The following is a 12,808-nucleotide window of genomic DNA, read 5'->3' on the forward strand; positions in this document are numbered from 1 at the left end:
GTGTGTGTGTGTGTGTGTGTGTGTGTGTGTGTGTGTGTGTGTGTGTGTGTGTGTGTGTGTGTGATCTTTATAAGGTCTGTGATGGCTAGAAGAAAAACTAAACATTAAAGTTAAAAAACAAAAATCCACCTTCTTCTTGTTTGTTTCCCTCAGCAGCTGAGGACTCATCCAGTAATGGCATGTCTGGTGATAGCTCAGGGTTTGAGGATGCATCAGCCTTCCCTCCTCCTCCCCCACCCACCGAGATCAGCCTCCTGGAGCTGCCACCCAAGACGCTGCCTCAGCCCAGCGCTGAGACTCTCCAGATCAAGGAGCTGGAGATCTGGCCCAGTGTGTCAACTATGCCTCCAGTACAGATGAGCACAGAGATGGAGGACAAAGGGAAAGAATCTGTGCAAAATGGCCAAACCCTGCATCCACCATCACCTCCAAGCCTTCCTAAAGAGACCACACTACCGCCCCCACCGCCACCTCTGCCACAGTCTGATCCCACAACAGATATCTCTATGCCAGTTCAAAGTCCAGCCCCTGTGATACCAGATTCATGCCCAGCACCAGGCAAGCTGTCTCCATCCCCTGGGAAAGACGGGCCTCCGCTGCCTACCAAACCTAAACCAAAGCTGTAAGTATCGGTCCTGTCCACATGTGTTTGTGCCTACGGTGTATGCTACTCAGCAGCAAGGGGCTTGCTGGAGGGAGGGAGACAGACTTGGATGATCGTCTGAGGTGTGGTGGGAATGATAGTGTTGAGTCTCGGTTTTGTCAGGAGGGTTAAAGGGGGACTCCCGGGCCTTTTCAGAACAAAAGCATTCCTCTGCCTTTATGTGTGGCATCGTGTGTGCCAGGGTGAGTCTGGGAGCTGCTGTCTGTCTGTGCCTGTAAACAGATCAGAGTGGCATTTGCTGGATGGCTCTTATTGTTTCTGTCTGACCTCGCACTGCACGCCCAGCCCAGGACAGAGTATAGTGTTTTTTCCTGAGCACCTTTCTGACAGCTCTGTAGGGATCAGGTAGGATGTCATGGTTATTAGATAAGGGCTGGACAGGGTATGGCTTTATTTTCAAAAGTCCTGTGTTTTGTCTGCAGTTAACAAGCCTTTTGTGCATGGGTTTTACCCACCTAGCAGATGCATTTCTTTTTTGGACATGTAACAAAACTCCACCTTTGTCCTAAAAGCAGGGAAGCTGTGGTTAGCACTCCCTTCATGCTTCCAGGGTGCCACACTGGTATTGTTTCATATTCACATTAGAGTTATCCTAATGAAATTATTTTAAAGATGGCAGTTTGGTCCACTGAACTTAACAAATATTGGACTTTAATTAGACTTTAAGAATCATCGGTGTCTGTGTAAAGGCTGAATGAAACATATACTGGTAATCCACTGGGTTTCCTATATCACCATAGTGATCCTTCTGCCCCGGATCACCCAGGCTAGCCTGCAGATGCATTGAATTGGTTCCAATTTTCAGAAAGACATTAGTGAAATCCAGTTAATAACCTAAATGATCCTTGAATTATCATGTACTGGCACTTTAAAACTGAAAGGTTTAACTGAAATTATGTGTGGTTGTCAAGGAAGGTACTACACCAAGCAAGCAAGCAATTTATTTATATAGAACTTTCAAAACAACTCTCAGCTGAAAACAAAGTGCTGTACACATGACATAACAAATAACAAAGTGAAATAGTATATGTAAAAAAACAAAAAAAAAAAAAACTTAAATTGCTTGACCTTCTTCTGTTTAATGGATAGATGCTGTACAGCCAGAACTTTGGTTTTACCGAAAAGTGCCCTCACAATGTTCTTTAGTTTTATTTGACCTGCAATATTTCATCTTTTTAGTTCTGGTAAAAGTTAAGGGGAAATGTGGTGAACAACACCAACAGATGTGAATGAAATTCAGCCTCTTGTAAGATAAACGGCCAAAAGCAGTTCTCAATTTTGAGATGAGACATTGAAGATACTACCAATGAAAACCATTGGTTGACATACACATGCAGTTCGGTAAATACATTGTTGGGTCTCGGACTGGATGTCCACTATATGCCAACTGTTAGCCGCAAGGTGATTTGCAACAAACAAATATATATATAAATATAAATAAAACCGTTAATTTGGTATATGAAAACCACAGCAGATGGTTAAGTGTGGCATTGATGTGGCTTATGTCTGTCTGCATGTGGTCTACAGTTTGATTACAGTGCAGTAAAGCTTGATTCCTGCATTGCACAGTCCAGTTTCACTGCATGTGTGCTGGATTTGATACCTGCTCCTATCTGGTGTTCATGTAAATGTTATGACTTGTTAATTCTGTGCTTCCAGAGCTGAGAGTATAGTGGAGGAGGCAGAAAATTACAGGTAAATATGACTATGAGGACGATGCTGTAGAGCTGTGCCACATGTTCTGTAGACCTTGTTAATTTAACTATGAAAGAGGCAAAGCGATAGTAGACACACAACAAATCAAACTCATTAAAACTTCACATCAGCAAGTCAGACAGTCCCAGAAAAGCCACGAAATGATGTTACAACCCTACAGAAAGACATCCAATATAACCAAAACGAGTTGAGTAGTTTCAAAAAACTTTACCATTTATTATCAACAAAGAAAAAAACAGAAGTCCGAACAATCAGCAAAATATTACCACTGAATTGCAAAAGGCTAAAGGGCCTTACAACCCTTTAATGGAAGCCTCACAGACCATCCCACTAAGGGTTATAGGATCTGGTGTTATCCCTCCAACCTAAACACACATCAAAACTAATCCCAGGGTAAAAAAAAAAATCAAAAGCCCCCAAAATAGCACCACTGGACTCATAAAGACCCAGAAAGAAGCCAAAAATCATAGGGCTAAATCATTCTAACATCAACCACTGCTACAGGGACAAGAGCAAGTTAGTTGTAGGCTAACTGGTTGTTGTCCAAAATGGTTCAAACCTTGATGGGAACAGAAGATCCTGTTAAATGATTCATATTGAATTTTAGGTTTTGATTATAACGGGCATTACATTCCATTTAAATTTCTTTCCTAAACGAATATGAGATTAATATTATAGATACCAATGACAATGATACTGACTTTAGCTTCCAAATCTAATTTGTATAACATAATGTACAGCAACTTTGTGTACGAGGGTTACATTTCTAACAAATGTGTGGGATTTCTTCAACTAGCAGCATATCAGCAAAGTTGGTTCTCTGTGAGTTTTTCCACAATAACATCACAAGTACGCCACTAGAAACAATCAATTCCCAACTGTGAGGCAGTGTAAGCCACCCCTCTCCTGCCCTCTCCCCTTTAAAATCTGTAATTACACAGTAAAACCAGCAGCAGCCATGCCATTAGCCAAAGGTCATCTTTCTGCCAGACCGTTTCCTCAAATGGCCTCTATAAACAGAGGTTGACCACTCTCAGCTTAAAGCACCCAGGGCTTTTCATTCAGTTCATCAGGTCCTGTTTGTTCAGTGTCCATGTAGTCTGAGATATTCTGCAATGCAGCAACTTTAAAAAGTAATCCCACTTTGCTGCTTTAATTACTTTTGGGTTTGTTTTTTACAGAAGGTTTTTTTTTTACATAAGACTTTCCAACAAACCACTTTGTTAGCAGACAGACACAGTGTGGAAACTCTTACACTAACGTCTTGTATATTTAAAATAAGGTTTTATCGTGAAATAGCTTTTGTTTTATTGTATGTACACAAAGGCAGTGAGGATCAGTGTGGATTGAGTTTAATTATCAGAGTGAGCAGTTTAGTTAGCTTAAAGGATAAGTGTCTAGACTTACTTGCTTTCATGCTACGTCATTAGTTTTCTGGAGTTATGTGCATTTAAGCTTTTACTACTGAAAGTCGTGCATGCAAATAGCTCCCAAAAATGCAGTGTTTTCACAGCACTGGCTATTATCGAGCAGAGAACAGCTGCTAGATAATCGCAAATCGCTAGTGTTTATTTCAAATGAAAAGAGCATATTCATAAATCTAAAATAAAACACAGGAACAACATACTGGAAGCCTGTGTAAGGGATGACTTTTGCTTTAATAATACTGGGCTGATGAGATGTAGGAAGTCGCTGTGTGACTTGGCAGGCAGGCGGGATTGCAAGAGACCCGAGCTGTGAAAACAGACCTGCTGTTTCTCTCTGCTGAAGGAACAGCGAGCTGGGTTGGTAGGCATTTGGGTTTGATGTCCGGTGTTGATGCCAGACATCAGCATTAAGAATTATAGGAAATTCTCAGGGGAGAGGCCCAGATTGTCTGGGTAGATCTGAACCAAGGTTCGTGTTTGAATGGAAAGCAAAGTTCTTTACCACAAGGCAGTGAAATGATGGATAGCAAGCTAGAAACACTATCTCACTGCATCTGGAATTCAGCTTTTTTACATCTAACGTTACTACACAATGACATGAATTATGGCTGATTTATGTGCTTTAGTACTTAGTGAATTTGATGGATGTGATATTTTCAGACTACTGCAAGCAGGATAAAAGAACAAGCAACAAACATGTACGGACAGTTTTTTGTTTTTCTTTTTATAAACTGTTTTAAGGATTAAGCATACAATGTAAAAATGTTTAGTTAATGTGACCTTTTGCTTCAAGCACATTTTGTTATTTAAGGCAACCCAAAGTTCTCTTGGCATTGGAGCTCATTTGATTGTGTATGCTTGTCTGGGAAATAAACCATGGTTCCCATAGCAGGCCCTTAAATATAGAGCTTAAACAGTTGAGGAATACTGCGTGCCAGTGAGACATCTGTTGCATCTAAACATATGGACAGGGCCATCATGGGAAGAGTTATTGTCTCACCTGTTCTGCAGGGTTTAACTGTGAACGCGTGACAACCTGTAAAGTGCTTTCATGACAGACTGGCGGAGTAACACCTTAAGCTTGTAAATCTGTGTGCTCTAATCCAGATGCGTGCACATGTATTAGCAGATGACGTGTCAGTGTTGCTGGTATCCAGGGTTGGTTTTCTTTATACACCTACAGGTAAAGGTTCATGCTTGTCTATTGAGACACCTCATAAAAGAAAAAGTTATCGTCACACCGTGATACATGAAATCTTCGTAGAGGTTGTATTAGTTTATGAAGGCTATGAAGTCAAGCTGCACTCACAGTCCCAGCAGGTTTCAGCTATCTCACATCAGGTGATGGCTCAGCTGTTTGTCTTCTATATTTATACTTACACCTTCTGGACTTACTCCCGAAAAACATCACATTGTGCAGATTATTTTACTTTAACTTGCTCTTCATCTGCAAGCTATTTTGCAATCCAACTTCAATGTTCCTTGTCAGTACTCGGTATGAAAGGGCAGGGAGGTCCCAAAACAGAGCCATACTACTGTATATTTTACCACTGAAGAAAATACCCACATTCTTTTGACTATAATCAGTCCTGGATGGACCGAATATTCCCCATTAACTTATTTATGAATACTTATTCTTCCATAAAATATTATTCACATCTAATCAATAGTCAAAAACTAGAAGAGCAACCAAATACAAAGTTAGTATTAAGCATACTTGAAAATAAGCACACTTATGTTACTTATCCCTACCAAATCATGCTGATCGTTATGTTTCCCTTAAACCTTCTGATTTTGTTTCCCAGTGGATAGAGGGTAGACTTTACTTTCATACTTCTTTACGTCCTAAACATCTCTTTATATCAAAGACATGCTTGAGAGCTTTACATTATCTTTTTTACTTGTGACCTTATGACCATGCAAGTGTAGTTACAACCAAATGTGTGTTTGGTGTTGATGGTAGTATGGTCTGGAGACACCTTTGGCAAAAATCAATAGTATGATTCTCAAAGACTGATGCTAGCCAAACAGCGGTAAATTGCTGAGGGGCTGGGTTGTCATCCTCTCTCCTCACTTTGCTGTCTTAAGGGATCTGGTAAGTAACAAAGGGAAGCTGCAGTTTCGATACCTACTTTTGATGTACAAGTTATTTAACAATCTACATATGACACGACGACTTACATACTCTGAAATACTCCAAGAAAGAGTCCAAGACACAGAAAGAGACACTAGAGTGCAATATTAAAAAGGTGTGACCACCACGATGTTGACCGCGATACTAAGGGCAAAGCATTATATTATAGGTTGGTACCGCATCATGTTTAGGTGGGCGTTACAACAAGCATGAGTAGCAGAGGTAACAATTATCCCCAAACCCATTCCACAGCTTAATCTCTTGTTCATAAGACCAGGCATTGGCTTTGACAGTCAAAATTGTTCTCTTGCATGGATTTTATTCCACAAACTGCTTCTTATGTACGTGCGAGCTGAACTCTCTGTACTGCTGTGGATTTGTTTTTTATATACAGCTCTACATTATGTTCATTTTTACTCAGTATGATGAAAAACAGGCAAGCTTTGGCACTTAGCAGGACCTCAATTTAGACTTTTCTCACAACAGTGATCGTGATGTTTGTGCAGAGGTTTCAGAATGGTTCGGGCTTTTTTTTTTTTTTTTGTGGGTTTGTTAAAGAAATGCTGTAATAATGAATGGTTGACTGTATAATGTGCAGTGCGTGTGTGGCTAGTGCAAAGCCTGAGGGCGAAAGAAAGAGGAACATGAGTTGTGTATTTGATTTTAAACAGACCAAAGACTTACTGTACATGGAGTAAGCAGTGACAGCACCTGATTATAAAGAGTCTTGAACTGATATTTTAAGTGCAAGCAGAAGTGGCCTGGATAATGAAAGCAGAGGTCAATCAATCTGGAAAGGGGAGGAAGTGGAAAATTAGAATGGAATTACACAGCTGACAGTATGTAAAAAGTTTCCCTTATGAAGAAAGTAGATCAATACAGGCTGCAAAAAGGCATGACCTAACACACACACACACACACGATCATTGCTTATCATGGTTATATTAATCAGATTTATTTTTGGATAACAGAAGTCTGAAAAATTCTAATCAGATCAAGTCATTATTCTAAAATTCCAATTACAGTCAAATACTTTTCAACCCTAACACAGACACACACACACAGACAAAGGGTGGGTGGTCCCAAACACCATGAATATCACAAGAAAAACAGCTGAAAAATGAAGGCAACATTAATTAAACCTCCTTAAGACTAACAAGAATGTTCTGTACAGTTCACTTGAGTATACTTCAACAGGAATTCTAGTGACTAGTTTTACTAAGCACCAGCCTCCAGGGTTTAAAAATGTAGCAAGAAAAGGAGTGCCAAAAACTGCAACTCCTCTAATGGCCAGTTGAAGCAATCCTCACAGACTCGCACGTTCAAAATGCTTAACTATGAAGCATGTTTTCAAGGCTAATACAGTAAAAGGTTTTAGCCTCTGTGGATATTTCGCTATGCATTTAAATTCTAAAGGAGGTGAACTTTTTAGTTATATATAAATACTTGTAAAGCTTAAAGTTAGGAGTGTGGCAGCATTTCCTCAGGCATAGACAGTATGAAAGATATGACATCATCAGTTGGTTTCTGAAGTCCTGTTTTGAAGCCATCTTGGTGTGTCATAGTTGGATGTAACAAACAAGGAAACCATGTGATTGTCAAAGCAGACCCTAGATAATCCTTCTTTCTCATAATGAAACCAGTTTCTCATAGACTACTATTGAGGTTTTGCAAACGCATGATCACTGATCATCTGACCCTGATTTGTTTTGGACATTTTGGACATGTGATCAAGTCAATAAGTCCCCAATCACACAGGCATAGAGATCCGTCCATGGCCATCTTACAGGCACCGGTTGTGAAGGAAAAATTACCATTCTCCAACAGGTTGTAAGTGGTTAGTGGAGGTTTGATTCCCTTCACTAGGAAAATGATTGCTAAAGCCCAAGTCCATTGCCCAGCTGGTAGTTAGCGAGTGTTTACAAGCAGTCATGAAAAACTACACGCAACTGTGGCAGTCTGCTAGCAACCAAAGCAATCACTAGGAGGTTTTTGGTACAGCAACTTCTTTGTGAATCAATTTCACCCAGCAAGAGCCAGGAACCACTGACAGCCAATCAAGGAATACACATTTTTTTCCAAGTAACCGGTGGTCGTAACAGAGATGAGCAGTAACGCGTTTACTGTAATCCGATTACTTTTTCAAGTAACAAGTAAAGTAAGGGATTACTATTGCAAAAACAGTAATTAGATTACCGTTACTTTCCCGTAAGCACGCTGCGTTACTAAAACTGTGATTTTCTTTTTTTTTCTTTTTTCTTTTTTTTCTTTGCGAGAATGTCTCGTGACAGTGACGTAAGCGAGTGCGACGTTTGTGGCAGCAGCTGTGTGCAGATTAACAGTGGATAATATATCGAGTGCTGGAGAGAGTATGAGCGTGCAGCATTTAAAGCGTGGAAGTACTGACCTTACTTTGAGTTTGATTCCATAAAAAGTGACAAAAACATTAGCGTCCGTTGTGCGTGGGAAGAAAACGTCTTTTTACAGTGGAAAAAAAACCCTGAACTTCCAAGCAAGCACCTAGTACGCAACGACGTAATGGGAAATTCACAGAGAAACTCGCGGAACTGACCGCTGCAGCACACCTGCACCAGGGCAAACCTCCACCTACCCAACTCCTGCTTTACAGGTGAAAATAGAGCAACAGGACCGCTGAGTCTTTGACTTTATTTATTTTCTGCTGTGTTTTACTTGCATCTATTTGAAAGAGTGAGTGTAAACACAAAAAATATTTTATTTTCTTCCAGTCAGAGAATGTTGCATATAATTAAATTTTTGCTTGATGCATAAAGTTAAAAGATTAAAACTAATAAAACAAGTTTTAAAAAGAGACTTTTTCATTTGATTACATTTTGTATGATGGATTATGCAGAAAAAGTAGAATTGGGCTGAAAGAGCTATCGCTTTATCACCTATTCAGGTTGTAAATCGTGTTTTTAAAAAGTAACTAAGTAACTAAGTAATTAATTACTTTTGAAAATAAGTAATCAGTAAAGTAACAGGACTACCTTTTTGAGGAAGTAATCAGTAATTAGTTACTGATTACTTTTTTTCAAGTAACTTGACCAACACTGGGTTGTAACACATTCAAAATGGCGGACAACTCTCAAACAATGTGCACATCTCAATAGGACCAAAACTCTTTTTGCAATTACAAGTCTCGCCCCCCGGTGGCCATTAAAAAAAGCAGGTTTAAGGCACTTGTGTGTTAGCTTCATTTTTGAAACCTGGAGGCTACATCAGTGTTTTATACTGTGTATGGCTTTAGCCAGTTGCTGTCTCATAATACAACTTAAAGATGTTTGTGGTGTTGATGACTTTTCAAGCATTTTTAATGGATTTATTTGGCTTGCTGCTTGGTACAGACAGTAGTTTGGACTTTGGTTTGAGTATTTTTTTATTTATTTTGCTGGGTGGTTACTTTGTACTAGACAGCAGTCATGGTGGCTACATCCATCTGTTCTATACCGTCTATAGAACAACTTTAGGTACTCAGTTTCGTTCATTATCCTTCTGAAACAAACAAACAAAAAAAGACACCTCAAAATGCAGACATTACATACATGTTATCAACAGAGTGCTTACAGGACATGCTTACATACTGCAGTAATAGAATTTTACCATAGAATTCTATAGTTATAAAATTAGAATGGACTAATATACTTTAATGCAGCCCGTATTTCTAGCCGATAGACTAAAAAGTATATGAAGGTCAATGTCCACTGAAATAATTATCATACCTCTGAGATTAAATGACTTCCGTAGTTGCGCCAAACCGCTATAACCCCAGTGAGGTTGTTGCCAGGGAAACAGGGTATAAACCAAAGACACAAACAAACGTCTCTTCAGTAGTCCTCATTAGTCTCTTACTAAACTGACTCAGAAACACACACAGAATAAACTTGTGTCACAACAGGTCGTCATTGACTCTTTATGCATTTGTTCATTTTAAAAACCTCACTCTTCTCACCAGGATTTAAACCAGGATTCACATTCTGTCCGTGCTGCATTGCTGAGCAAGGAGCTAGGGCTGCCAGGATATGTCGCATATCTGTGCTGTGACTCAGAGCTTCCTCTCAGCAGTGTGTTTGTATTTACGAGGTGCAAGTCATGAACTCTCTAATGAAGTATTAACAATCACTTTCTTGTCGAGGTGTTGCTTGTGGTTTATGGAAAGTGGTGGAAACATTTATGTTAAAGAACCACATATGGTACTAGCTGCACACTGACATCTTTGCTTGTGGTTCTTCATCATCAAACATCTAAAGCACTGACCGGATAAAAAGCAGTAACTCACAAGCTGGGGTACTTCTGCAGTGGTCAGTGGGTATGTGTCAAAATTAGTTCAGCTAAACTGAAGAAAATCAAAACTTACAATTTAATTTACTGTAAGATTGTGTGGACCTGCAAAATTAACAGGCACACAGTAGAAAATAGAAAGGAAAATTAATAATTAATACATAAATATAATAGAAAAAGAATGGCCAAAAGTAAATAAAATTAATAAAATAGTTTACAGAGTGCATCAACTAATTTACATTTTATAATTATGTAAATTTAGACACTGTTAGCTAATGGAATCATTTTGTAACTCTAGCTAGAAAAAACTAGAATTATAAACTAAAGTCAGAAATCATTAACCAGAATTTGTGATAAACCAATTAAATTGCTAACTTAACATCTTGAATAAGTAATATGCAGTAATGGCGTACAACATCTAAACATGAATAAACTGTCTTCCTTCTCTCACCCCAACCGATCGCAGTAATTGGCCACGCCCCTCCCTGAGCCTGGTTCTGCTGGAGGTTTCTTCCTGTTAAAAGGGAGTTTTTCCTTCCCACTGTCGCCAAAGTGCTTGCTCATGAGGGTTCATATGATTGTTGGGTTTTTTCTCTGTATATATTATTGTAGGGTCTACCTTACAACATAAAGCGCCTTGAGGTGACTGTTGTTGTGATTTGGAGCTATATAAATAAAACTGAATTGAATAAACAAGTTGAAATATTGAGCTAAAATTCTAGCGTGGCTAGAAATGTTAACATATCTAAAAGCACAGTAGAACAAATACCTGTTAACTAAACATACTAGATTTTTAAAAGATAAAATTCATATTAAAAACTGGAAAGTGGCTAAAAGTATGGCTAACTGCTAAAACTGTTAGCTAAAAGTTTAAATAAACACAACAAAATGTTAGCTAAACATCCTAGATAAAGAGTTGTTAAAAAATGATTTGCCAAAAGTGAATCTGTTTTCTACCTCATCTGAGGTGATTAGAGCTTTGCAATCCATAGTGTACCGAGAAAATATTCCAAGAAAATATTGTACACGTTTTTCTGTTCTGTCATCCAATTTTGCTGAGTTTGTGTGAAAGTTAGCCTCAGTTACCTGTTGTTAGCTGCCTGCAGACCTTTTAATGAGTGGTTATTTAAGCTGCTGTTGCCTTCCTATCAGCTTGAAACAGATCTCCTCTGATCTCTTACATACACAAGGTATTTTTGCCCAGATAACAGCTACTGACATGATATATTCTTTTTTTCAAATCCCGAATCTTCCACAGGTCATCACGACCGTGTCAACAATCCTACAATGCACTGTTGTTGAGTTGCTGCCATGTGATAACCCAATTAGATAGTTGCATTATTGAGCAACTGAACAGATATACCTAACAAAGCACCCAGTCAGTGTCACAGGTAGATAAACATAAACGTAATTAGTAGCTATTAAATAAAGTAGTAACAAAAAGTAGTGGATTAATAGTCTAAATAGGATGTGAATTGTTGTAACTGATTAACAGTAAGCCAAATCTAATAGGTAAGAGTAAGCTACAATTGCTCCAGAGTTGAGTTTAAAATGAGTTGAGATAACCACATTTGAGCTTGAGAGGTGATGGTGATCAATAGGCTTTTGAGGACTTCTGTATGTCAGAAAAAAACTGGGAACCACTGCTCTAATGTATACCTTTATTTTAGAGACTGCTGGCCACAGAGGTTTTTGATTACATGCAACTGGAAAAAGACAGACACAGAAAGTTAGTTCTCATCGGGGACAGGACGAGGTTTGTGCAACAGAATAAAAGCTGAAATGAAGTCACCAGAGACACAAGGGAGCAGGAAAGCAGATAATTTCACATTGGGCCTCCAGAGTGAGAGATGGGCAGCCCTTAAAAGGACATGGGAGACACAGGATTGGCTGAGACACTAGACTAACAAACCACTGGATTGGTCGGCTGCGCTAAAGTGACCTGCATGGAATGGAGAAACTTTCCAAATAAGGAAGAGACTTGTGGGAGCTGACCTTCATAACACAGAGAGGGAGCTGGAAGACAGAGAGAGAGGGGTGAGCAGACGGGGAGGGAGTGATGAAAGGACACATGGAGGGATGAGGAGAGCAAGAGACCAGGCTGTATGCTTGGGAGTTGACAGCATGGAAACTACGCGGCTTCAGTGATCCCCCTCATAGAAAGCAGAGTGTGTTTCCCAGGAAAGAGCAGCCTGGTACGTTAAACACTGAGAAACAAACAGATAAATACACATTACCCAACATACATACACTCGGAGAGAAGAATTGTTTCCGGATGAGGTCAATCAACCTGTGATTAGATCCTGACTACGGGTGGTGGTGCAAGTGGTGAGTGCGGCTTCATGTGTGGCATACACGGTATCTCTCTTTAAACACACTCTCAATTAGACTACCACACAACTTCCACTTGTGGATGTTAATTAGAGGGTGTGATAATGTGTACACTGCTGTCACCAAGAAAACGACACTGAGAGCAGACGAGGCCCACTCTGACTCGCTTCTAAGTGTCAATGAGTTGAGTCGCAGGGAATGACTCGTACCTCGAAGGGACAAGGAGACCCTCTCCAA

At 39.5% G+C, this 12,808-nt stretch overlaps 1 protein-coding gene across 4 annotated transcripts in view; it reads left to right on the forward strand.

The window, feature by feature from the left end:
* The window catches only part of palld (palladin, cytoskeletal associated protein), a 67,345-nt gene that overhangs the window by 34,810 nt on the left and 19,727 nt on the right, over positions 1-12,808 (forward strand). For 2 of the 4 annotated variants that reach the window (XM_005923342.2, XM_005923345.2), the window contains exons 10-11: positions 154-622; positions 2,324-2,359. In XM_005923342.2, the coding sequence (XP_005923404.1) occupies positions 154-622; positions 2,324-2,359 (505 nt within the window). The remainder of the gene's footprint in view (positions 1-153; positions 623-2,323; positions 2,360-12,808) is intronic. The other 2 variants (XM_005923343.2, XM_005923344.2) reach the window with 2 other exon arrangements.

This window comes from Haplochromis burtoni, unplaced genomic scaffold, assembly GCF_018398535.1.
Source record: "Haplochromis burtoni strain Fernald_Lab_line unplaced genomic scaffold, NCSU_Asbu1 Contig_65, whole genome shotgun sequence".
In the NCBI taxonomy this organism is placed as follows: domain Eukaryota; kingdom Metazoa; phylum Chordata; class Actinopteri; order Cichliformes; family Cichlidae; genus Haplochromis; species Haplochromis burtoni.